This window comes from Solea solea, chromosome 20, assembly GCF_958295425.1.
Source record: "Solea solea chromosome 20, fSolSol10.1, whole genome shotgun sequence".
In the NCBI taxonomy this organism is placed as follows: domain Eukaryota; kingdom Metazoa; phylum Chordata; class Actinopteri; order Pleuronectiformes; family Soleidae; genus Solea; species Solea solea.
Genome location: NC_081153.1, coordinates 14,712,815 through 14,740,232, shown reverse-complemented (window position 1 = coordinate 14,740,232; position 27,418 = coordinate 14,712,815). Strand labels below are relative to the sequence as shown.

The window sequence follows — 27,418 nt, the reverse complement described above, 5'->3', positions numbered from 1 at the left end:
CCCTCAATCAAATCAGAAACAGAGAAGATGGTGTTTATAATCTCAGACGTATGCGTGGGGCGTGTGTGTATATGAGTGCAGAGAGGGGAGAATGTGTTGTTGCCTGTAGGTGAGTGTGTGTTTGTTCCGAGCCTGAATTTCGCGCTAATTCTTTCTTTATCCTTCATCTTCCTCTCCTGAGGGATCGCGGATGAGTTTCTCTCTGGGTTTATGTTTCCCTCGTCTCTACCCAACGACTGCCATCCAATGATAAACTGACCCAGGTGTTAATCCCCAATTACGAGGCTGTAACCGAACTCATCTTTTCATATCGCCATAGGGTCTACGGGAACATCCATGCGGGAGTTCAGGTGGATCTTGAGTCCAGGGTTTGTGTTGCTTATTCCTTCTTAATGCATTTCACTTTGCAAGTTACTTTGAAAGGTGTTTTTTTACAAAAGGTTTCTTTTCTTTTTTTTTTATCGCCATTTCTTTAATCGACGCGCAGCTAACTGTCAGTGTCGTATTCCAAATCGAACCTCGGTCGATACGTGACTTACACTATTCCATTTCCTCAATTATAAAAAATGTTGATCCTTAAAATGACGTCACACTACCTAATAATGGATTGCGTCCACCGGGCCAAAAATGACCACACAATTAGAAAAAGCAATACACAGAAATTGTGGAAAAGCATGAGCTCAAAGATCGGTTAAAACGGAGTAAGTGCAACCATGTGTGATACGGCGACTTCTCTGAATTTAACGCTGGCTTGTTAAGTGTACACATATAAGGTCTTTGTGTTTGACTGGAAAATGATGAATTACCTCGGGCCCTGTCACCTGGCCATCTCCTGTAATGACCATATATTTTCATAGATCATATTTGAGGCAGGCATACAGGCTATGATAGCTGGCAGCCAGAGGTAAGACTATATGTTTCCTCCAACTATTCCGCTATAGTCTGAGTTTATAAAATAAATAGTAAGATCCAGATTTCTTTTTTTTTCTTTTTTTTTTTACTGTGGTGAAATTAGAGTAGTAAACCTTTCTGTGTCTGGCCAGGTTGGAAGGATGGAGAGTGGTTGTGTGTGTGTGTGTGCAGCAGAGTGGACACGACAGACAGTTAAAACATTAGACAGTCGCGCTGTTCTGTCTGTCTGTCTGTCTGTCTTTCCTTTATATTGACTTGTCTTTCACCTTCATTTCTCCATCCTCTGCTTTTCTAATCAGTCCGCCTTTTTTTTTCCCCCATCAATCTCCACTCACCGTCCATTCATGCCTCCTCTCTCCTGCAATTTTGCCCATTGTGTTTCGCTCCCTCATTTCTCAGCTCAAGCTCACAGTGTGTATAGAGATATACCTTTTCATTCATTCACTGTCACTGCCACTTTCATCCTCCACATGAGGGTCGCGGGGCCACTGGAGCAATCCCAGTTGTTTCATAGGGTGAAAGTAGATAAGGCCAACGTACAGAGACGAACAGCCATTCACTCTCACATTCACACTTACGGCTAATTTAGCTTATCCAATTAACCGTCTGCATGTTTTAGGACTGTAGGAGAAAACTGAAGTATATGCAAACTCCATACAGAGGCTCTGGGTCAGATCAGGTTGTGAACCCGGGTCTTTTTGTTGTAAGGCAACACTTTTGTGATTTGTACTTCCAAAAGCCAAACACCAGTGACCCTCACGTGGAGGATAAAAGTGGTAGGAGGTGAATGAATGAATGATAAATTGCACGAGAGAGGCATGCGGTAAAGTGGTAGAAGATGGATGGATGGATCAAAAGCCTAAATGTGAATGAATCAGGCAAAACTGGATCTAACTCATGTTAAATCTTTTACCTTCAGGTTCTGTTGTGTTCCGGCTTCATCCTAAAATTCACCCACACTGGTGGAAGCCAGATCAAGCCCACCTTTCCAGTCGAAACCCCTCCTAGCTCATGGTCTGAGAGGTACAAATAGAACTGCAAGTTTAAATTGTTATTAAAGCTTTCAATGAACGTTACTTTTCCTGGACACGATGACACTTGTGGAATTGTCGCCTGCTCGATTCGTTTCATTCTGATTCCCTGTATTCCCTGTGCTGTTTTCTCAATGAGTCAACACAGCCTAAACCTAAGCGACCTAAACGTTGACTTCAGAGATGCAGCTGTGGATCCCGCTCCTGTTCTGACTTTCAGTGACAACTCCATCTCTCACTCGCCGGGCTGCTGAAGCAAAGCTGGTGTAACTAATTGACTTAGTCACAGTGCACATCAGCAGCAGCAGCAGCAGCAGCAGCAGCAAGTGCTAACTGAGACGAGGGCCTTGCTATAACAGGCTTAGACGATCCTGTCTCGCCCGTTTCTCTTTTATTTTGTCCAAACCTGGCACTGTGGATGCAAACACTCGGCACAGAGGAACTACTGTGTATGTTTCCAATGTAGATAGTGCCTTTGTTTCTTTTGCAGCTCCTCCCTTCCCTTCCCTCTCCTCCATCCTCCTAAATCTTTTCCCTTTTCTTTTCTTTTTTATAACAATGTGCCACAGAGACACGTGATAAGAGTCTGTTGACTCTGTGATAGGCTCAACACTCACTATACCACTGCAGGGAGAGGTGGTGGAGCTTATCGTGCTCAGTATGTGCTCAGCCCTCCCACGAGTGCAAGACGCTGATAATGTCTTGATGCTCTCGTCGTGCACATGCTATACCGTACAGTCATTCGAGCGACCCAGCCAAATCACAGAGGTCATGTGATCACAGAACGTGTTTTTTTTTAATGTTTTATCTTACAAGGAGACAGAAGTCTGAAGAGTTTGGGTCTGTTTTTGATTGACTAGTTGGCCGTCTGCAGTGTTCCCTTTCTGAACAGATGTGACTAAAGTATCCAGAGATACAAGCATTAGGGCAGTGTGTGTGTCTGTGTGTGTGTGTGTGTGTGTGTAATGAGCACTGCAGTCGTTAGCCGGGCAGGGAGGGGCGTTCTGTTGCCGTTCTGTACAGCAGGCATGCAGGATGGCACAGATGGTGGAGGAATGAGACTCGCACTCGCTGCAGATTTACGCGAGCTCTCTCGGGCATCTGTCTGTGTGTCTGTGAGTCTCTCCTTTCGCTCGTCTCTGATTTGACAGTCTCGGCACAAGGCGTCACAAGTGTCATTGTGGCAAGACGTATGGCGGCGGTGAGCCTTCTACTTCCACATCGAGAATGTCTAATGCGCCTCACGAAAGGCTGTTATCAAAAGTCCTGCCACTGTGCAGATGTGTGCAGATGTTTAATGTGTAGCCTTGAACTGTAAATTGTTATGGAGGCGTGTCATTCTAATCTTCTCCTTCTTCTTCTTCTTCTTCTTCTCCTTCTTCTTCCTCTTTGTCCTGTTTTCAGATCGCACTGGGAAGCGCTCCACCATGCCCGACTCACCTGCGGACGTCAAGACACAGTCCAGGTTGACCCCCCCTACCATGCCGCCCCCACCCAGCACGCAGGGAGCACCACGCAACAGCTCCTACACCCCCACCACTTGTAAGTGGAGCCAGATTTATAGTCCTAACTCAAAACACTTGTGTGTTTCAACAGCTATGTTAGCGGTCAGGTTTCCTGGTGCTGGTGGAGATACAGTGATATTTGCATTGTTTCATGTCTAAAATATAGCAATGATGAGGCTCAATTATAAATCAATGGGGGGGGGGGGGTATCGGCAGATACACATGCGCGCCAGCTGTGTGTCCTACAAATTGTGTTTCTATTATTCCCTTAAACTTTAACAGGGAAACAGTTTTGTTTTGTACCACACGGCAACCAGATTACATTTATTGTTAATGTCATGAGGGTATTTTATTAATGAATGCAAACGTCTGATCTTGCAGTAGTACAGTCGCCACGTAGAGCGACCGCGGCGTAATGAAACATGTTCATATAGTTATGTTCAGCCCCTCAGGAAAAGATTAAAAAAGACCAAAAACTAACTAATTTACATTTGAGCACAACCACCATCGTTCCATCACTCACGGCTGCACCACAGTCAGGACTGTGGAGGAGAACCCTGGTCTCTGTATGCACATCATCCGCCCTCGGCTAACAGCTCTGCTGCTGTTAATTAAGGTGGGAATTGATTAATTGGACAAATATGTGGTGTCTCAGTTCCATGTCCCACCAAGTAAACCCCGCTGTTGTGCGGAAATGTACAGTAATTTGCCAAAAAAGACGGGGTAATATTCAGCGGTTGAAAGGATTGAAATCAAAACATTGTCACGTGACCTTCTTAACAAGTTGCACTGAGCGTCTCCAAATTGCAGTCGTTCCCAACGACTCCCTCAACAAGTTCATTAACGCCCGCGCTTACAAACCCTTGGAGCTTTGCCACGATGCGCACATCGCCTGTGACGAGCAAATTACACCCTAGTATTCACTTACAAGTACATACTTAACCACTTGGATGAAGAGCACTAGAATCAAAGAATCAAAGACCCTGCGGTTCAAAATGCTTATGGCGCTGGTTTTCTGCAACAAAGGCATTATTTTGTTCTCTTTCAGTCTCTTGCGCACCCTTCCTTAGTCTCTGGTTCCTACTCCCCCCCCCCCTCTCTGTCTTTGTAACTGTCTCTCTCTTCCTTGCAAACGCTCACACTCCACACAATTAATGCCGGGGCTTCCGTGCGATGAGAGAGGAATGGCCCGGCTCTCTCGTTACACATGCCAAAGGTTTTAACAAAGCAGTATGCTTTGATTTCCACCCGACGTAATTGTTACCAGATGCAGTTTGAGTATCTCGTCTCTCTCCCCTCTTTATGGTGGCGGCTTTGGACGGCGGCCAGAGGGGGAGTGAGTGGATTGCTAGTCAAAACCTAATCTCATTAGAGAGAAAGCTTTATGCCGCCTTGTATTTCTTTGTACACCAACTCCCCTGTAGACACACACACACACACACACACACACTTACACACACACTGCTCCCGTGCTCTGGCAAGACGGGGGGTCACACTACACTGTCGTGCTTGTTTAGACTGCAGAGAAGGGGGGGAACGGGAGAAGGAGGTGGAGAGAGGCAACATGTCTCCAAATGTAGAAATATGTTTTTTATGAGAGGATGCCGCAAAGGATCAAACAAGTGGCCATGATTGGAAACAAATGTTGAGTCTTGTGAATGTTTTCGGGGATGGGGGGGGGGGGGGGGCGGGGAATGTAAATCATTTGAAATCAGTGGTTTGGTCTCCGTGAAGCTGACCTACGTTGTTCCCTTTCCTGGGGTTTGTTAACGGTACAATCAGAGTTATTTTTAGGGATTCGTACACAGCGCACGGGAACACACAGTGTTACTTTTCCACAACACTTTGTTTCCATGGGAATCGCATTGACCAAAAAACATGCTCCCGCTCTTGTCTCTTGCAGTAACGAATGGCAGCAGCCACTCTCCGACGGCGCTCAACGGCGCTCCGTCTCCTCCCAACGGCTACAGCAACGGCCCCAGCTCCTCCTCCTCATCCTCACTGGCCAACCAGCAGCTGCCGCCGGCCTGTGGTGCCCGGCAGCTCAGCAAGCTCAAGCGCTTTCTCACCACTCTACAGCAGTTTGGCAACGACATCTCACCTGAGATCGGCGAGCGGGTCCGCACATTAGTGCTGGGACTAGTGGTGAGTGGCCACTGTGTGTGTGTGTGTGTGTGTGTGCGTGTGTGAGAGCTGTAGTTCAAAGGGCTCGCAGAGTGAAAGCCGACACCCGCTCTAAGTGAACCAATTAGGAGGATCATACTTTCTTCAGCATACCTGAAGAACCACATGGAAAATGATTTACTTCATGATGTCAGATTAGTTGAGACAAAGAATTTAATAACTTTCAAATGCGTATCATTGGTCATGAAAACCAAGCAGGATTTATTTGAAAGGTGTTTTTGTTATTTTTGTTTGGAATAATAATAATAAAAAAAAACAAAAAACACCTTGCACATCTGGTCCTTCAGGCGTAAGCGTAAAATAAACACCTGGAGAGGTTTTATATTTTTAAATCTTTAAATCCATTAGTGCTTTGCTGCACTTCAGTGCCAGACAAAACACTCAAAGTATGCTGTTGACTGCAAACAGCTGATCCACGCTGGGTTTAACTACATTACTTTCATTTAGATTTAACCACAGCACACTGCAGCATGGACAAGAACAACCACGGGCACATGGTAATACAGATTAGGCTTCTTATTTAGCGCGCCGAGAACTTAACAGGACTTTATGAATTCATAAATACAGTTCATAGTAAAGAGGATACACACGATACTAAGAATCAGCCTCGGACATCTGTTCAGCATGCACCAGAGATCCTGCCTTTTGGAAAAACCTGCTAAATACGAGCTAATCCCGCAAAAATCGAAATGAAAACGTATCAAAGACGCAGTGAATTGTGCAGCTTAACTGACGTTCTCACAACCATCGGTGGAAAATACACATGTAAGTGTTAAAATGTAGCGCATGTCTGTGTGATCTGAGAAGTTTCTGGACATCATGAGCAGGGGAATACAGAAATAGTGATTGAATGTTGTGCAGAGGAGACGGAGGATTCTTTCTTTTTTTTAATTAGCCACACAGAGCATAGCCTCCTTTTGGCTTCACTGTGTTTATTTTTCTCACCGTCTACACACGCACATGTCTCTCCTGTGTCCTTTTGGCTTACAAACCTCAGCCCACCCCCTCCCATATCTCTATCTTCCATCTCTCTCTCTCTCTCTCTCTCTCTCTGTCCCTCCCCCTGCCTTATTGAAAAGAGTGACACTGTTAATTAGTTGGTTTGTGTGCTGGTGAGAGAGAGAGAGAGACTCGGGAGGTTTCACTGGCTGTCAAGTACAGCCCCTGCGCAATCTGGGCGAACAGATGTAAGGCTGAATGTAACAAAATTCAGGTCTGGGAAATAAAGCAGAGAGTGTGAGGAGGAAAAATAATATCTACCACCTTTTTATGTTCCTGGTCTCACTTGATTTCCCCCCCCCCCCCCCCCGTTTGTATTTTTGCTGTTTATGTAGTCGTTTTCTTCTCCCACGTGTATGCTCACCACTTTTTTCCTTTTTATTCTTTCTCTGCATCTTGGAAATACTTCATGTTTGGAAATTAAAAATAGTGTTATTGCTGTCTTGGCAACCATTATTGTGCATCACAGAGGGGGCCAGACTTTGTTTGGGTGTGGAGGATTTACAGACTGAAATGTCTAAGTCACTTTCTCAAAAATGCCCTTTAAAATAACAACCCCATCCACACACACACACACACACACACACGCCGTGTGTCTGCTGCACATTTGCCTCCATGCTGCAGTAAAACTCACCTTGGTCTTATCTGCTCTGTGATAAGAGGCAGACAGTTGTTCAGTTGGCTCTGATGAAGCACCTGTATGACTGAAATGTGTCATTGCATTGGACTGAAGAATGGACAACACTTTAGTCATGTCACAAATAAGCAAAACTGTGCTGATTTGAAAAATAGATTTCACATTTTCTTTAACCCTTTAACACCTAAGTCTCAAAATGTCCATAAAAGGCCAGAAAATGTCCATTTTTCCAGAATAACTTTCAATATCTGGCAGTTATTTCCAATTTACTGCATGTTAAAAAATGGTGTATTAACAATTTAAAAGAAAGAAAAACTTGTGGGCTTTGGCGTTAATGCGATAATGCAAAGTGCGTTAGCGCTAATGTGTCGTCTGCGATACGCTCGGTGTTAAAGGGTTAAACGCGAGCGATGAATTCACCAACATTCGTATTCAAGCCCATTGTTAAAAACCAGAGCATTTAAAACCGGAATATTTCTGATGATGTGACTCCTTAAAGTGTATTTGTTTTGTTAATTGAAGCAGATGTGTGTCTTTGCTTTCTGTGGCTCTTCTCACCGCGGCCCGCACATGTGCTTCCTATTACAAAAACCCAAAACATTCACTGCAGGCCAGGATATAGCTCAGCTTCCAATAAGTAATATTATAGCTTAATGCCTTCCACATGGATTCATGTGTTTTCTCACTGTCTCTCTCTCTCTCTCTTTCTGCTCCAGAATTCCACGCTAACCATAGAAGAATTTCACTCCAAGCTCCAAGAAGCCACCAACTTCCCCCTGCGACCTTTTGTCATCCCCTTTCTGAAGGTAAGCATTCAAATATACAATTACTACAAAGAGTTAGTCTGCCTCCCTTCCTCCCTGCCTCGGCAAACAAGGCTGGAATACATTTATCCTGCATAGATCGAGGCGAGCACATGAGTGTTCTTGATATTTATTCCTTTTTTCCCCTTTGTTTTTATTAAATCTTGTTTGGTCTTCATCCTCATTTTCCCTTTTCTTTTTCCACCTACACACATACAGTCATACAATGACAGGAGAAACTTGTTTAACATGTACTGGAACAGAGCACCGTCCTCGTTTATGTGCAGTCTTTTTTCCTTCTCTCTTTCTCAGGCGTGTTTTGTCATTGATTCTTCGTCCCACTAAGCCACTAGGTTTTTTTTCCAGCCAGCATGTCCCATTATCGGCCATTAGCACGGTGTATTACCAGAGGAAGGAGCACTCTCTTAAGCAGCCGTTTGTCCCCCGGTCATCGTGTTCCGTTCACCTCGTTCTATTCCATAAAAATGAAGAGGGACTGTCCATTTTTATCCCTCACATGTACGGGTGAAATAGTGGCCATTTTGTGTCACGTTTTGATCACTCTTTATTTCTCTTTCGCCTGAGTCACAGATTATATATCATGTATGAAGACAATATAATGTGGTTGGTTTTCTCTGAGTCCAGCGTGTGATGTGTCGTTTTCTGCTGTTGGTGCGCTAGTGAATTAGTATGTGAAGTGACATTCACTCCATTATATGAGTCACTGAGGTCCTGTGTGAATGTGGGCAGCACGAACTGGCCCCACCAGAACTGCCATTACTGGCTGTTAACAACACAAACAGGGATTTTTTCTTCCATCCTTCCCCTGTCCTCTCGTTTCTCTTTGCTTTTCACCTTCTCATTTGATCTTTCTCTCTATCTTTGTCCTTTTTCCTTCTTGTATTGTGTTTATTTACTGTTTTCTATCCATCCTTCAGTCCCGTCTTCGCCTCTGCTCTCCTCGCCAGATGGTTAGTGTATCAAAGGCGTGGCTGCAGAATCAAAGATGCAACTCTTCTTCTTTTTTTTTCTCCTTCACTGCCTCTCTCTCTCTCTCTCTGGTCTAATTCTGGTGTCTTCTCACTGCGGAGCCTTTAATGCCAGCGACCATATGGTAGCAGGGAGTGGATGGAGGTGTGGGGGGAGCTTTTATAGGTGCATCGAAGCACAGCTGCAACAATGCGTGTCAGGGCTCAGAGTTTTTCATTACACTAATGTTAGACTGAGCCGACCCTTCCAGTTCTCCCACCCTCACCCGCCCCACTCAGCTCCTTTCCCCTTCTCTATATACTAAACCACAAATTGGTTGGGACTCTTTACTGGAAGGAGGCAATCATAAACCACACAGCTCCAGTGACGTGATGCACTGGCGGGACGCCTGCCACACGAGACAACGGGCTTTGCAAGTAGCAACGTTTCTCAACGTTTTTTTCAAGTTGTGCTTCTGGAAGTTTGGTCTTTGCCGCGCAGAAGCGAGAGAAGTGCTGTGACACAGAGGAATAAACACGTTTAGCTGGGGGAGGAAAAGAAAAAAGTGTGTGTCGGGGGAGAGCAGTGACAGAAAATAATTGAAATAGGATGATATAGATGTGCAAAAATGAAGTCACCTTCTTTCTCCTCTTCCAGCAAATTACACAGAAACAGAGCTGAACAATGATGAAGTGCTGCGTATCTTGAACGCGGCATATTCTGAATTGTTTTTTGGCACCATTTGACAAAATGACACATCCAACATTTTCACAATAAATCATCCTGAGCAGATTTTAGCTGCAGCCGCCGAATGAAAACATCTTAAAATGGTTCTTCTTTGCAAGTAGGTGTTGGTTACCGTAACTACCGAGAAGCAAATCTCCATACTTAATCATTTGAAAAATGATCCCGTTTCTTTAGTGGTCTGCATTACTCGGCTCAGTCTTAATGCATCCCATATCTCTGGCAATTAGTATGACCTCTAATTAATGAAAGATGAGTTCACCGGGGGTCAAAGCAATCTATTTTATGCTTTTTTTTTGGCCGAGGATAATTACGACCATAAACTATTAACGGACCATTACCTCGGGCAGGTAAAGTGAAGGCCAGTGTTTGGCATTTCTTCCACAGCCACTTACTGGAGAGAGATTTGTGTCTGATTGTGAAGCATAAATACCTCAAACAGAGCCGCGCTTGTGTTTCTGAGTATTGTTTTCGTCATGCACTTCAGGCAAAAACAAGGTTGAATCGTCACACGGGGAGAAAATGATCAGTTAATGTGGGACAAGAAGTAAGTAGATATAAGTAAAGTCAAAAATAAGTAAAGTAGGAAATAAGCAAGAGACTTATGTTGTTGAGAAACGTACTCAATGTGGCCCATCAAAAGATTCTCGCGATGCACCTCGTCAAAATAGCCCCACTCCCATCCTGAGCCCGCCTGACGCAACACTTTCATCTTCTTGCTTCAAAACGCATCCCATCAGATGTCTTTGAAGTGGATGCTCGCGTACCTGCATGACCCTGTAACTCCGTGCAAGAAAGCCGACCCCCCCTTGTTTTGTCAAAGAGACAGAGTGGATATTTGTGACAATAGAGAAGGTGTTAATTCACTCTAGATCACAGGAAGTGGTCATGGTTCAGCAGTAATGAGCAAACAGGGGGCAGACAGCAGGGAAGAAAATGGATCTGTGTTCCCGCAGATTTGGTTTATTTGGAAGGAAATGACTTTTATCCTACAACGGCATGTTTTATGTGCATTTTGAACTTAATATTTTGAAGGAATAGTAGAGTTTTCATGTGTGATAATGCTTCAGTGTGATCTAATTTGTCTTTTTATAAGATGACATGTCAAAAACAATTTGTGTTTTCCAATTTTTCTTCTCATAATGCACGTTTGCATTTCATTTCCAAAGTTCATTGTTGTGTTCTCACAGCACTTTCTGGCTCTCAGGCAGCTCACACTGTCATCATTTACTGCAATTGTTCTCCTTAATTAGCAGGAAAGGAAACAAAGCACACTTTAGCAGGAAGATTACATCAGTGAACTGATTAAAACAAATGTATTTATTATTATTATTTATATTTTTCGAAAGGTTTAAAAGAGGTTTTTCAGGTAAATAATAAATAATAAATAATAACTCTGCGCTGTTTCTCTTCTAGGCCAACCTTCCTCTTCTTCAGAGAGAGCTGCTGCACTGTGCCAGGCTGGCCAAGCAGAACCCAGCTCAGTACCTGGCCCAGCATGAGCAGCTGCTCCTGGACACCAGCACCACCTCCCCAGTCGACTCGTCTGAGCTCCTGCTGGACGTCAACGAGAACGGCAAGAGAAGGACACCAGACAGGTGGGTGAATCCCACAGTGGGAGTGAATCTCCATCCAGTTTCTCTTAATTCCCTTAATTAGTCCAGAGACATAAGGCGATAGTGTGAGTGTGTGTTCATGTACAGCTTGTGTGAGAATGCATCTCCAGGCCTCATCACGTGCTCCGCCGGACGTGTCAGCTCTCAGCTCCTGAGGGTAACACAGCAGAATTGAGGAGATAGGAAGAGTAGACTCAGAGAGAGAGAGACACACCCACATCCTGAGGACAGAGCAAAGATAGAAGACAGCTGTGGCATAATGAAAAGCGTAGATGTGTATGGACGCTTCCTGAGCTGTGTGTGATTCTGATATCATGACGGGTGAGAGCGCCTCGGCCAAATCATCCCAATCCTGTTGTCTTTGTGGACGTTTGGTGATAATTCCCTGCTCTCATGGACAAACAGGACCACAGCCCTGTAACCACGTACAGTCCTTCCTGTCCTCCGTCCCACCACAGTCTCCCCTCGCAGCAGCAGAGAAGAAAACAAGCGCAAACCCCCTCTCCAGATCGTTGCTGCACATTTGTGCCTGGTTAAGACTGTGGCTTAGTCCCAGGGCCTAAATGTTTTCAATATGACTAAAACATGACTTTAGTTCTAACAACTAATTAGAATAATACTACCCGGCTAATAAGCATTGAACAAATTATATGCAGCATGCACAAATTATGTATTTGAATCATTAATAAGCATCAATAATTTATAAATAGTGAGTTGTTTGCATCTGTGCTATGAGTATAATGTGTCCATGTTTTCTTTTTTTTTTGGAATAAGGAGCAATTGCTTGGGTCCAACATTTTTAATACCGGCAGGAGAAAATGTAATTTTTATATTTGCTGAGGGACAAAAATGCTGAACACAATATTAATAATTCTCACCTCCAACAGTCAGATAGGCAGACTTTTTCTGTGAAACCTGCATATTTGCAGGCCGCCTGGTGCATTGGGGAGTGAGCTTAGGGGAAGTGTGTGCGTGTGTGTGTGTGTGTGTGTAAATGTGAGAAAGAGAGAAAGAATGCATGTAGAGAGAGGAGGTGGAGAAAGTAATAGGGCATCTGTATTCAGTGAGAAAGAAGTGTCTGTCTGTGTGAATGCGTGTGTGCAGGAATTCTCAAACCAGTGTGAAAGTGTAAAGATGCTTCGTGTGTGTGTGTGTGTGTGTGTGTGCACCAGTGTGTGTGTGTGTGTCTACCTAGGGAGATGGGCTGATAACACATACAGATGAGGCTCCAGCACCAATACGGCTGGCTAAGCACCTTTGCTTTCTGCTTACCTATGCTCTGCATTCCCACATATCGGAGCACATTCACAACATTGGCAATTGAATAGGAATCTTTAATTAGAGACAATAATGCATCGTTAATGCGTTCTTAATAATGCCATTGTCTGCAGAAGCTAGACCAGGAATTTCACAAGGAAAAAGTAGCGTAGTCTTTAAAATCTCTCACCAATAACTGGAGCCGTGAGCACAGAATGACAGAGACATTTACTTGATTGCCTGAATGGTAAATTCAGATTTCTTATAATTCATTTTTATCAATGGGATACAATAAAAATGACACAATTCCAAGCACCCCATTGTTCTGGGATTCTTTTCTTTTTTTTTTCCTGTTTTTCGCACAGACACTGTTCACACTCACTAATTGATTAATCTTGGACAGAGTCAGTTGCTTCTGTTCATGCCAGACAACACATACCATAGACCCAGGAGAAAAAAAACAACAACAAAGGTTATTCAGTGTGAAATGTTGAGTTTGTATAACTGTGAAAAGAAAAACAGTGATGCTTTTTTTTTTTTTCTTTTACACCAAAACGTGATACTACTTATTAAACCAAGGCGCTTTCTTTTGTCTTTGCTACCACTCTTATTAGACAATGAGTCACACTCACTCATTCATATTGTGCTTCTATATATAGCGCTTTTCTATCACATCCCATTCGCACACAATCTCACAGTCAAAGCCTGGTCTACCTGCTCAACCACATTCACCCGAATAAAAGCCATGTCTTTCATAACATGTCCAGGTAAACTGGGCATGTTTTGTTTTTTTAATCCAAAGTACCTAAATGATGTGCACATATGGTACACATAGGTGACTGTGAACGTGTGTGTGTGTGTGTGTGTGTGCCTGTAGATATGAGCATTGTTGTGGCAGCAAGGCTGGAGAGATAAGAGTGTGTGGTTGGTGGGGGGGGGGGGATGGATGGATGAGTCAAGGGAGGCAGGGAGAGACGGACGGATGGAGGGAAAGAGCATATGGAGAGCTGTGGATGAGCATTAGGAGCCCATAAAAACAGCTCATTAAGAAGTTCAATCTGTTCATCGGAGAGGGAGGTGGAGACGAAGAGGGGAGAGAGAGAGAGAGACAGAGAGAGAGAGAGGAAACTGCAGATAGTCAGGGGAGGTTGGCAAGATTTAACTGTGAACTGACAAAGCTAAGAACACACACACACACACGTGCACGCGTGCACTCACACACAAACACACCTGGTCACATTAATCTTTGGAAGCAGGCTGACAAAAATCCACCTGATTCCCTGGAAGGTACTTGTGCGAGTATGAATGTGTGCACGCGTGTAATTCATGTGAAAACACACTCAGGTTTCAGTTCGTGGTGCATGTGTGTGTTTTGTATGAATGGACATGTTTTCAATGAAAGTCTTTCATGTAAGTTCCTTTGTCTGCGCAGAGGATAAATTGAAGAACAGAGGGTCACTTGTGATCTTTTGTTTTCACATGTGGCTCTTGTATGTAATGCATAACACGCACATTTGGAATCAGCTATGTTTACAAAACTCACGTACTTGTACATCCTTTTACTTTTCTTCTCATCCAGTGATCCACAAGAAAAACTTTGGTTATTTTAGTTATTTTGTATTTTATTTTTTTCAATTTTAGTTGAAAAATAATCAATTTTACATCTAGAAATCATCTTTTAGCACACAGGGCTCGATGTGCTAACGCTAAAATACAAAATCCAAACATATCCCTGTCTCTCTCCACCCCAGAACCAAAGAAAATGGCTTCGAGCGAGACGCCGCCCTGCACCCAGACGTTCACCCCAGCAAACGGCCCTGCACCATAAGCCCCGCCCAGCGCTTCAGCCCGTCCAATGGTCTCTCCTATCAACCCAACGGCCTGCCACACCCAGGCCCGCTCCCGCCGCAGCACTACAGGCTGGACGACATGGCCATCGCCCACCACTACAGAGACAACTACAGACACTCCGCCTCCAATCACCGCGAGGTCAGGGAGAGGGCCAGGTCCATCGGTGAGAACATGCATGTGTGTTTATAAAGTATGGGTGTGTGCGTGCGTAAGTGAGTACATGGGGACAATTGCTTATCCTATTGTGTGGGATATAGTCGTATTATAGAGACAACTGTTAAATGTCGAGCTGCAACTATCGGTTATTTTCTCGATTAAGCGATTAATCACTTGGTGTTCAGATTATCAGAAAACCTTAAAAAATGTTGATCGGTGTTCGTCAAACGTGGAAATGATGATGTTCTCAAATGTCAAAATGATTGACTTTTAAAGGCGACATAGAATGCTTGTATCACACATATATGTTAGTTATGGAGGTCTACTTACATATATTAACATGTTTTCATGATTAAAAACCTCCTAATCGCTGCAAACGAGCCGATCAAAATATCTCCTCACTGACGCTCTCGTCAGCCGCGCTGTTTCAGACCAAACAGTTGCTGTGATTGGCCAGCCAACGAGAGCTTTACAACTGTCCTGTGATTGGCCAGGTACCTGGAAGTGACGTAATAGATAGGCCAGCTCTCAGATACACAGCTCCCCCTCTGGCACGGTGGATGCTCTGCATCTCAGCAGCTACAACGAGAGTAGTTCTTCTTCTTCTGCGGTTGAATGTACGCAACCGGATGTGCCCGGACTAGTGCCCGCACCGGGAGGCGCTACGGTGGTGAGGATTTCTGATGACGACATCAAATTAAGGAAGTGTCGATCCGCTTCGCAGAGCCCAGGAAAACAATACAACACTATTTTCTCAGCAGTGGCTGAACTGTTTGTTCTGAAACTTTAGGGTTTCATAAACGAGGTAATGACGCAGATACACACACAAACGCAGCGTTAATTGGAACTTCCGGTCTATGTCACCTTTAATGATTTCTTTGTTATCCAGAGCAAAGAAATGAAGAAAATATTCACATTTAAGAAGCTTAAACAATCGGAAATCTGGTTTTAATCATGAAAAAAACATTAAACCGATTATTCCATTATCAAACAACCATTCACTCTCACACCTACGGTCAATTTAGAGCGTCCAATTTACCTAATCCCCATATTGCATTTTTTTGGACATGCAAACTCCATGCAGAAAGGCCCTTGATACTGTTTAATCATTTTACATTACATTAGAAATAGATTTTTAGGCACAGTGTTTTTGTTCTGTGTGGACCCTCGATGAAGCTGTAGAGACATTAAGAACGTCGTGCCTCGTGATAGATGTTTGTTGGACATGAAGCTCAGTCATTTCAGTCCTGCCTTCGGAAAAAAAAGATTTATTATTATTTATTATATCATTATATTGATCCTGTGTGTCATGTTGATCTTTTTTTCAAATGATTTATCTCTCTACTTGTCTGTCTGTCTATCTCCGTGTCTGTCTTACAGGTATGCATGCAGGGACCAGGCAGGAGGAAGTGATTGACCATCGGTTGACGGACAGAGAGTGGGCTGAGGAGTGGAAGCACCTTGACCATGTAAGAAAAGTAATAACATTTTTATTACTATACCCTACAGTTCTGTCGCTGTAAGTAACAGCTTGTCAAAGTCCTCATCTCAGTCGTTTTTGAAATCATATGGAGATTGGAGAACACCGTATGTCATTGTGCGGGGGTTCACAGTGACATGTTGTGAGAAGTCTGTGTTGTGTGTGTGAAAACTGTCAGTCAGAGTTGTAAGAGTTGAGTTGTGCATGTTTGCATGCGAATGTGTTTGTCATCCTTGCAATGTTTGTGTCTTCACCCTCTTCATTCAGCCTCTTTAAGTCTTTTTGTACGTGGATTTATGACGATATGAACACATCTAGTGTCACACACACACACACACACACACACACACAGCTTACTGTTGTTTAGCTGCACATTAACTGAAGGAATGGAGTAAGATTTTTTTTTTACAAATCTGATCACATTAACCTCTCCTTTCCCAACATACAGAGGATACACGAGTAGTGTAACAGCTTAAAATACATCCAACAATGTCTATGTGTAAACTCAGCAGCATTTCTGCTCCCTCTCACCCCGCCCCGCCCCCCCCCAGCTGCTGAACTGCATCATGGACATGGTGGAGAAAACGAGGCGCTCGCTGACTGTACTGCGGCGGTGCCAGGAAGCCGACCGCGAGGAGCTCAACTACTGGATCCGACGATACAGTGACGCAGAGGAGCTGAAGAAGGGTGCTGCTGCTAGCGGGCAGTCGAGGCAGCAGAGCCCCGCGGCACAGGAAAATGCAACACAACCAGGTAGGGGGGGGGTCGCATTGTCGAAGCTACAACAAAAACACCAGTTTAATTTTTGAATTTAATGGATTCAACTTACATTTTTAAGAAATTTAGACTTTTTATTGCTTTTTATTTAAAAGAAAAATACTCTTTACTTCACAAGGCACATTTCACTGCACATGTATTATAAAAACTATAATATTTTTGTAAATATGCAGTTATCAAAACACAAGCTAGTAGTAGTAGGTTTAAAAGTAGATATGAAATTTCAACATTAACAGTCTGTGGTCTGCAGGAAGGGATTGATATTTCTCTCATTTATCCAAATGTATGAGTCCCTCTGATATTAAATGTGGAGTCCCCCAGGGTTCACTTCTAGGCCCTCTACTGTTGAGTTTGATTGCCACATATAATTTTGCGTTTTGTTTTACACCTCACTAGTTTATTGCATCTGTCACAAAAACAGGCAGATTTGTTCTCCAGTCTGAAACATTGTGTCACGCAAGCTATTGTTTGTTCTCTGATGGTCGATGCGGTTTTTGTCTTCACAGAAATTCACAGGGAGCTGATGCACCGGCCTGTGTCTGGCTATGTCCCCGAAGAGATCTGGAAGAAAGCTGGTGAGTTGCAATTTGATACAAGTCAATATCATCTCTCCCTTCTTTCATTTTCATGTCTCATGCTGTTTAAAGACTTTTGTCACCAAGATAACTAAAGGTACTTTTTTTTTAAATCCCATTCTCTCCCATCTCATCTCGTCCTGTAGAGCAGGATCAACCTTTTATATTTGATACAGTAGGAAAATTTAAAAAATAAAAAAAACAGGTTTCACCGCCACACCACCCACAATCCAAAATGATGTCAAGTCATAAAATGATTTTATTGCACCCGTCAAATGAGCGGACCTAAGTAGCTATTACAGCTGGTCCAGTGGTTCCGCTGTTAAGAGTACAGTAGCAAGATTTGGTATCCTTTTACTTTTGGCATTGTTTTATTCCCCACAGCAATAAACATTGCAGCTATTCAATCCAAGAAAGTGATGTAAAATTGTCGTGGTAAATTTGTCGAGCCAGTTAAGATCAAATATCGAAACTAATTTGTTTCTTTAACAGCTTTCATTAGTTGCCATTAAATGTTTAGTGATCACAAACAGCATTTTTAAACTCACGGGCACAGCTGCAGTCACAATTATCGCCGTCCTGGAAAAAACTGGAAGAATTTTTTCTTTCAAGTGTTTGATGCTCGAGGAATCCGCTTTGTATTCAAGATCAGTGATGGAGTAGATCTGCTTTTCAAACCCCTTGGAGGAGAGAATTTGTCCCCTTGCTTGACCAAGCGTGATGTGTGAGATACTCAGAACAAGTAATATGCATTTAAATTGAATTGAGTGTCACCACCGGGACTCTGTCTGCTCCTCAGCACTTCAGCGCTCCTCACCAGTTTTGATCGATCTTCCATCTAAGGCATTTGGTGTGTAATCACAATTCCATGCACAAGGCATATATCACACGGCACCAGGGCAATTTCCATGACTTCAAGCAGCACAGTAGGTTAAAGACAAAACCACCCGGGTTTAAAAAAAGAAAAAGAAAAATGTGCTCAGTTACGATGAAGAGAAAATGTCTCTGTCTTTCAGTCTGGTTTGGAAATGGAGTTTACATTTGCAACGAAAGAGCCGTTTGTATGAAGGAAAAGTAGTTAAGTGGAGCGTATTTGTTCGACATAGAAGCCGTATACAGTTCATCCTTTATCTGTAAATTTGATAAACAGATGATTTTTAATTCTCTTCTCAGTATTCATGCCGTCCTTTCTCCTCAGTCGCACATATTCCGGCTTTAAAGAGGCTGATTTAAATGTGACCCGGTGAGGATTGCAAAATAGGATTTTGACACAATGGAGTGTGGCTGTGAATACATCTGTTTTAAATGGGCAAAATGTTTACAGTTGGTGATAAATATTCAAGCACCTCGCACGGTGTCCTACCGGTTTCCCACTTCCCCTCACCGCATGGGCCTCTGGGATCACAATGGAAATGCATAATTTAAATATAAATTGCCTGATTTGCATACACAATTAGTCAAGTTACAGGCTTGATGGGAGCAAACAAAAAGCCCTCCTTTTGCTTTGACATACAGTCGGAATTCCACCGCTTAACACCCGCGCGGCAAGGTTATTCACTCCACAAAACAAGTATAAAATAACACGCGTGCACATTTTCTGAGCAATTACCTGGGATTAATCGGTTCACGCTGTTGTCCCGAGGAATTATTTCAAATCAAGAGAGGACGAGAGTTTCTTCAAATAAGATGATTTATTTTTTCTTTTCTTTTTTTTCCTTTCTATTAAAACATTAGAGGATCTTAATGATTAAATTAAATCTTGTGGAAAAACTTGTTAGATACAGTTATGTTTGGCTGACAAATATGAACAGCTGAATTATGTTTTAGGAAATGTATGTTCAGTTAAATCAGGTGTGAGTGGAGTCTTTTTTAAATAAAGCTGAACACTTTATAACTGCCACTTGCAATTATTCTCAACATTTCCAGGAAAGGACTAGATAGAGTATGTCTTCTTATCCTCACTTAAAGATCTGTGAAAGCATTGGTTGTTTCTGTATTCCAGATAATGAATTAAATGAACAAAATATGTCACTCTGTTTCTACGCAGGCAGGTATTTTTGTGTGGTTTAAAAACAAAGAAGAAGAAGAAGCTAAATTCAACAAATTATAAAATGCTAATTTCCTTTCCTTTGCATGAGAGATTTTTATTTTATATTTTACAGAAATAACACCTACTGTGTCCCACACACAAGCATGCGGGCACTCTCTAAATGTTGCATGCTGCTCTTTTGAAATGATGAAGTCCCAACGGCAGGATGATATATGCAAACTACATTGCAGGTGCGGGAGGCTTGACTTCCTCTGTATCCACACTCTTTCCAGAAGAGGCCGTGAATGAGGTGAAGCGACAGGCCATGTCCGAGCTGCAGAAGGCCGTGTCAGAGGCCGAGCGCAAGGCTCACGAGATGATCAGCACCGAGCGGGCTAAGATGGAGCGCACGGTGGCTGAGGCCAAGCGGCAGGCGGCCGAGGACGCGCTCTCCCTAATCAACCAGCAGGAGGACTCCAGTGAGGTAGGGACATGTACAGATACGCCCAAAACAAACCTTCAGTCGCAGTTGCGGTGCCGTGTAGGGCTGCGACTCGAGGTGGAAATTATGATGTTTTGGAAACGTCTTGTTTGGTCTACAAACCAAAATGAGTCACTTTTAATGATTTCTTTGTTATACGGAGCAAAAGAAACCAGAAAATATTCACATTTATGAAGCCGAAAAATGTGAAAAACGTCGTTGCCATCTGTTCTAGTGGCTCCCGAATTACACGGATTCCGTTTGTTTCCGTCCGGATTAGTACAAGCAAATCATGGTGTAATTCATTCTTTCAAATATGGAAGCGCTTATTTGATCGTCAGTCTGTAAAGAAAGTAGAACAAGGTCAATCAAGCGCCTCGTACCCTCGCTGTTTTCCAAAGTAGCTCGCGTGTTTAGAAATAGGGTCACCAAGTGAGTCGAGCGGGGGGGGGGAAGAAAAAGAAGGAAGGAGCCTTCATTTGCTAATCACCATTGGAGACCTTGACGTTTAATAAGTTAAGTGAGAAGGAAACATGGCTCACATCTGACATTAATTGCTGGAGCGATGTTTATGAGAGAGAAGCGCCCCAGAGGAGAACTTTCCAAAGCTGCTCGTAACCTTGTCCTCGTGTTTCCTGTGGATATGCAGCGGTTTCTATACGACATACAGTATAAGAGGCACTAAGTGTGTTCAGAGATGGTTTTTTTTGATCTTTTCTGTGGTTGGTTTTTAGCTTAAGTGTTGTAAAAGCAGAGGCCTGCTCAGTTAATGTGCAGACTGGTGCACTGATGTAGTATGTTACTAATTTTGGTGTCACACTCTGGTTGACGCCTGCTGTCATTCATTAGACATATGATTATGTTTTAGTGTGAATAATGGCATGGAATAAAATCACAACACTTAACATTACAGTTGGGTAATAGCAGTATGGCAATAGAGTATGTAATATTTTGGTAGTAACATCTTGTTTTTAATGTCATATCCTGCTTGTAACAGTGTAAGAGTATGGTCATGGTATGGTATAAATGTTAAAAGTCTGTTTAAGGTCTTAGATACAGGTGTATCCAGGTAACAAAAACAAATGCAACATAGTAATGACTAGTGCTGTCAGTTGAACGCGTTATTAACGGCGTTAACACGAACCCATTTTAACGGCGTCAATTTTTTTTATCACGAGATTAACGTTCTTTTTGGCCTAGCAAACTTTGTCGTTTTTTTTCCACATGCAACAACTAGTAACGTTAAAACTAGGATTAGCTTGTTATGGCAACAACACATTAAACCACAGCACTCCATTTTCCTAAAGTGTTAAAATAAAACATTGCTGTTTCCTCATATTTATCAGCTCCATAACAACACACTGAATCCTGCTGCCGAATTCCTTTTTGTGTTAGTTAATCTTGTCTCTCTCTGTTTGTCAGAGCTGCTGGAACTGTGGCCGTAAGGCCAGCGAGACATGCAGCGGCTGCAACACAGCGCGCTACTGTGGCTCCTTCTGCCAGCATAAGGACTGGGAGAAGCACCACCACGTCTGTGGACAGACCCTGCAGGCTCAGCAGCAGCAGCAGCAGCAACAGCAGCAGCAGCAGCAACAGCAGCAGCAGCAGCAGCAGCAGCAGCAGGCCAGTCAGCAGCAGGGGGGCATCCCGGGGTCAGACAACCCTGCTCCCATCAACTCATCAGCCTGCACTCCCAGCAGCGGGACAGGGAGTCCGGCTGCTACCCCGCCTGCTGCGACCCCTCGCTCCTCCACTCCCAGCACCCCGTCCTCCTCCTCCGCCCTGGATGGCACACCACGTTAAGAGACTCGAAAACCGAGGAGGGAGGCGAAGGCCCAGGAGGGCTAACAGCCAGCTCTCACCCCCACAAACAGCATGACTGTCTACACTGCCTTGCAAAGATGCTAAGCTACCGTGGCTCACAGAAATAGATGGCGCTGCTTCTGTCTATCGTGCAGCGCAGTCATAGGAGGAGGTCCATAATCAGGTCATATTGACTTGTCACGTCTTTAAAGAAACACAAAGATATTCTTTGTTTTGAATGAGTGAATTTAAATATTGACATCCTTTTCTCTTTACACTTGCTATTCTCGTCGTCTGTTTGTCATTGTGCCTGTTGTTGTTGCTGTTGCCGTCATTGTAGCTTGTCTTATTTTCTCCTGTAAATACGAGACTGAGACTGAGCAGAGATAGCCGTGAACTCTAAACAAGTATATCGGACCCTCCCTCTATTTTTGTTGTTGTTTTTGTTTTTTTTGTTTTCTTTTCTTTTCTTCCATCCTTGAATTAACTCTTATTTACTTTATGTCCCCGGGACACGAGATCTGTCAACCTCAACAAGGCATTTTACCACGCAACATACCAAGGGAATACAACTCGCTGGCGGAATGTCGTTCAGCTTTCTTTGAAATTAGATTTAAAAAGTGACAGGAACACTGATGAATGGATACATAAACAAAATTGCTGCCTGGAGAAGGGAGAGGGATGAAGTGAATCTCTGGTCCACAGACTGCCGTGAAATGGGCAGATGTGCGGCAGATTGCAAGCAGAGCAAGCTGTTCAACCAATGTTATTTCCCTCTCACTTGTAATAATATCCAGGTCAGTGGGCTGGGAAATACAAATCCGTCTCCCTGAAGGATGTAAGAGGATACAAAACTTTGCCCACTGCACATGTGGAGGGTGTACTGACTACAATTCACATGTGCATGCTTGGTGGGCCACAGGCGCTCTCTCTAACAGGAAGTGAAGTCATCGCCCTCCCCCGCTGAGACTGTCCCCTCGCAGGCAGCACACTGGGACACACTCTCCCCCACCGCCCCCCACCCCCCAACTGTCTCGACCCTGAGAGACATCTTCATGTCTCTTCATGTTCTTTTTGTATCGGTGTCATGGTGTTTAAGACTTCTGTCCTGTGGTGTCATCAATGGTTATTTATTGTATGTGTTGGACAGCTGTGACGACGCATAGAGCTTCAACCAGTCACAGTCCTTCATAACTCTCTCTCGCTCTCTCTCTCTCTCTCTCTAGCTGGTGCAAAAAGAGATAAAAAAAAGAAGAAGTGTTATCTCCCGCCCCCCCCCCCAGCTGCTTTTCTATTCTGTGTGTCAGTGGTAGATCCCTCGTAGTCACCATAAGTTTTACTTCCCGTTGTCCTCAAGAAAAAGACAGAAGCTATATCTCAGAGCTGCTACTTGAGTCCGACCTTGATCTTTTCTGAGAACTAGCATGTTGCGCGGAATGCTTATCTAAATGTTTTGTACACGGGACATACATTAATGTATTTGCACTGTCGCAGAGGTTATTTCGGCATGCTTCTTTTCAGCATACTTGTGTTGTCGGTATAGAGCCATACTTCTTCTGCCATTTTGTATGTAGTGGTAGCATAATCCGGTTTTACTTTTTTTTTTGGGTTGGGGTGGGGTGGGGTGGGTGGATGTAAAATCACTAAACCCACTTTTTTTTTATTATTATTATTATTGTTATTCTCACCGTGCTAAGAAAAGCAGCCATAAAGTTTGTTTTTGTTTTTTTTGTTTTTTTTTCCCTAATATTTAAACTTACAGACAGTGCATGCACATTACTGAGCGTTTGTTAAAGTGTTTGTTATTTTTTAAGAAAAACTCAAAAGTGACCAAAAAAAAAGGCAAAAACAAAACACAAAAAACGTACTCTTAACAAAGGAACTTTCCAAATACAGAGGTGTAGACTCCGATTGACAGCTTTAACACTGCAAAGCACCAGGTAACACACACACAGTAGATTAAAAAAAACAAAACAACAAAAAACAGCCAAAGACTGACACCAAGGACCAAAATCCTGATTTAAAAAAAAGTTTCAGTAGAGGTTTGATTGTGCATAAAAACAATTTGGTTATTTATTTCTGCCAGACATCGTTTGCTCATTCACAGAACAAATCCACGTCTAGTGTCATGAAAATCATCCTTTATTATTCTGGAAAGTGGAAGCACTCATCTTGCATTGTGGAGTGAGGAAGGTGTGAATGGAACACAGCGGACGTTTTTACAGCAGTGTTACATTTTACCTGGAGCAATAATAACTAATGTCACATGCACACTCATAACTCCTGTGACCATTTTTCCCCTCGATATCTCGTGTGCATTTCCTCATTTCACAGATTAAATGTCCATTTCAGCTTTAAGCAGTTAATTTCTTTATTTATAAAGAGGTGAATGTGAAGCGGAGCTTTCACTCCCAACACCATTTACAGCTGTTTTATATTTATTTATATCAGAGTTATGTCTTTTCTTTTTTTTTTTTTTTGGATAGATAATCATTCACAGCTTTGTTGTAAATCCTCACGCAAACCTCTTATTCACAGTAAGAGAGCACTTAACCCTGACGCACACAAAGGCTCTTCACCCCAAAACACCTTGGTGCTACACAGAAGCGCGTTGCAAATTCTGACCTCAAGGAATAAGTGGAAGCCCAAAAAGGTTCTGGGCCATTTTGTCCCTCTGTACTTCCTCAACTCTCCCTTCTTGTCTAACTAAACTACACACCTGCTTTTTTTTTTTTTTTTTTTTTTTAAAGGGTTAAACAATCCAAAAAGGTGTCTAACACCCGACTCACAATTCCTCAGAAGCTGTGAAGGAACAGCCAAGCTGTTTTTACACTTGTGTATATGAAAGTACACAACAAATAATGTGTGTTCATCATTATCAGGGCAAAACCTGGGTTTAAACAAAAAAAAAAAAAAAAAATGAAGACAAATATTATTGCTCGGTGATTCTTTGAGAAGCTTTTTTTTCTTAGTTTCTTCCCTCCTCTATGTGTGTTTTGCTACAAATTCCTCGGTGGCAAACAAGTCTCACTCTACCTCTTACAGCACGAAAAGAGCGTCAGTCATGGCACTGATACTGGTCTAGTTGAAACCAAATGGGCACAAGAAAAACAGGAAAATAAACCCAAAGTTGAAGCTCATACAGCTGCAAAACCATATCACTACTTGGTAACAATGCAGACCTCATAAATAAATGAAACATAAATGAATAGAAATGAGAAAAAAAAACAAAAACGGGGGGAAACAAACTTGTTACGTTCCTTTATGCCTGTGGCATTTCTAGATTACATCAAAAGTGTTTGAACATATTTTTTTTTTCTAAAGTGCTAATTTTAAAGAAAGGTGTTGTTGAATCCTATTACAATGGCACAAACTAAAGTTACAGAAGTGTTTCTCTCGCTCTCACTCTTTTTCTCCCCTGTGTCCCCTCCATTTCTCCTTTTCTCTTCTCTGTTGTAAAGACATGCTAAAGTGCTTGTCAACCTGTCAGCTGAGGTAAATTCAAAAGGGGGATATTAAAAAAAAGGAAAAACTGCTAAAAAAAAAAAAAAAAGAACAAAAAAAACAAACAAAAAAGACTAAGGCTATGAATTTAGGCATGCCTGTTTTTCACAATGGGAGGAAATGTTATTTAAATTTCTTACTCAACAGGAAACATTGGGGACATAATAATGTGGGGCCAACAGTGAAATGGCCGTAGCATTAATCTGGGGAGTGAGTTGAAGTTATTGGGTGGGAGGGTTGTTTTGTTTTTGTTTTTGTTTTGCATTCTCTTAAGAAAATTTATTGTGGAAAAAAAGAGTTCAAATGATTTGAAGTTGTTGTGCAATACTTAATTGAGACATGTAAACCACAGGTTAGTGGTAGGCTGACACTGAGCGGTCTTTCCATCGCTTAGGGTCAGTGTCCTCTAGAGAGCTTTCCAGTCTACTATGTCAGAACTGTGGTTTCTTGTTGATTTTTTTTTTCTTTTAGTTTCTTTTTTTTATTCTTTTTGGGCTGTAAACTATGGTCTGTCAGTCTGTGAAAATTTGCAGTATAATTCTGGTATTGTTGTTCTCTTTACGGTGTAATAAATATGTTAATACCTGAGATTTGACACTCTTCATGTTGCTCTTCGGCAGCAATTATTTCATTATTTGTCCAGTTCCACAAACTTCTAATTGGAATCTTTTGTAATTTTCAAAATATTCAATATTTTATGAATTAATTCCCAAATAAAGTGATTTGAAAACTAGTAAAAAAAAAAACACACATAACCAGCTTTTCACTAGTTCTACTTAAATGCAGAGACTTCATTTAATCTTCAAAATGTTCAACAAACATTATTTGGTCCATTTTTAATTTTGAAAAATATTGAAATATATTCAAAGATAATTTTTAATTCAAATGAATTGTACCGCACAGAGACTATATGTCGTCCAAAATCACCAAAAAGTCATAGTATAGTATGTCGTCCAAAATCAGTCAAAGAAGTCATAGTATAGTATGTCGTCCAAAATGTGACAAAAAAGTCATAGTATAGTATGTCGTCCAAAATCATCCAAAAACGTTATAGAATGGTATGTCGTCCAAAATCGGTCAAAAATGTTATAGTATAGTATGTCGTCCAAAATGTGACAAAAATGTCATAGTTTTATTTGTCATCCAAAATCACCAAAAAAGTCATAGTATAGTATGTCGTCCAAAATCATCCAAAAACGTTATAGTATGGTATGTCGTCCAAAATGTGACAAAAATGTCATAGTTTTATCTGTCGTCCAAAATCACCCAAAAACATCATAGTATAGTATATCGTCCAAAATCAGTCAAAAAGTCATGGTATAGTATGTCGTCCAAAATCAGTCAAAAATGTCATAGTATAGTATGTCGTCCAAAATAACCCCAAAAGGTCATAGGTATGTCGTCCAAAATGTCACAAAAATATCATACATAGTTTTATATGTCGCCCAAAATCACCCAAAAAGGTCATAGTATAGTATGTCGTCCAAAATGTGACAAAAAAGTCGTATGTCGTCCAAAATCAGTCAAAAAAGTCATAGTATAGTATGTCGTCCAAAATCAGTCAAAAAAGTCATAGTATAGTATGTTGTCCAAAATCAGTCAAAAATGTCATAGTATAGTATGTCGTCCAAAATCACCCAAAAAAGTCATAGTATAGTATGTCGTCCAAAATCACCCAAAAACGTCATAGTATAGTATGTCGTCCAAAATCAGTCAAAGAAGTCATAGTATAGTATGTCGTCCAAAATCAGTCTAAAAAGTCATAGTATAGTATGTCGTCCAAAATCGGTCAAAAAAGTCTTAGTATAGTATGTCGTCCAAAATCGGTCAAAAAAGTCATAGTATAGTATGTTGTCCAAAATTGGTCAAAAACGTCATAGTATAGTATGTCGTCCAAAATGTGAAAAAAAAGTCATAGTATAGTATGTCGTCCAAAATCACCCAAAAACGTCATAGTATAGTATGTCGTCCAAAATGTGACAAAAAAGTCATAGGTTTATATGTCGTCCAAAATCAGGCAAAGAAGTCATAGTATAGAATGTCGTCCAAAATCAGTCAAAAAAGTCATAGTATAGTATGTCGTCCAAAATTGGTCAAAAACGTCA

The 27,418-nt window shown here is 42.2% G+C and overlaps 1 protein-coding gene across 7 annotated transcripts in view; it reads left to right on the top strand.

Moving 5' to 3' along the window:
- Positions 1–25,901, top strand: part of runx1t1 (RUNX1 partner transcriptional co-repressor 1) — a 58,206-nt gene extending 32,305 nt beyond the window's left edge. For 3 of the 7 annotated variants that reach the window (XM_058619357.1, XM_058619351.1, XM_058619353.1), the window contains exons 2-11: positions 3,348–3,485; positions 5,352–5,593; positions 7,985–8,074; positions 11,201–11,382; positions 14,409–14,671; positions 16,045–16,142; positions 16,696–16,897; positions 17,428–17,496; positions 19,777–20,009; positions 21,429–25,901. In XM_058619357.1, coding sequence (XP_058475340.1) covers positions 3,371–3,485; positions 5,352–5,593; positions 7,985–8,074; positions 11,201–11,382; positions 14,409–14,671; positions 16,045–16,142; positions 16,696–16,897; positions 17,428–17,496; positions 19,777–20,009; positions 21,429–21,809 — 1,875 coding nt within the window. In that variant the 5' untranslated portion in view covers positions 3,348–3,370 and the 3' untranslated portion in view covers positions 21,810–25,901. Of the gene's footprint in view, positions 1–1,831; positions 1,936–3,347; positions 3,486–5,351; positions 5,594–7,984; positions 8,075–11,200; positions 11,383–14,408; positions 14,672–16,044; positions 16,143–16,695; positions 16,898–17,427; positions 17,497–19,776; positions 20,010–21,428 lie in introns of all 7 variants that reach the window. The other 4 variants (XM_058619356.1, XM_058619355.1, XM_058619352.1 and 1 more) reach the window with 4 other exon arrangements.
- The last annotated feature ends 1,517 nt before the right edge of the window (positions 25,902–27,418 follow it).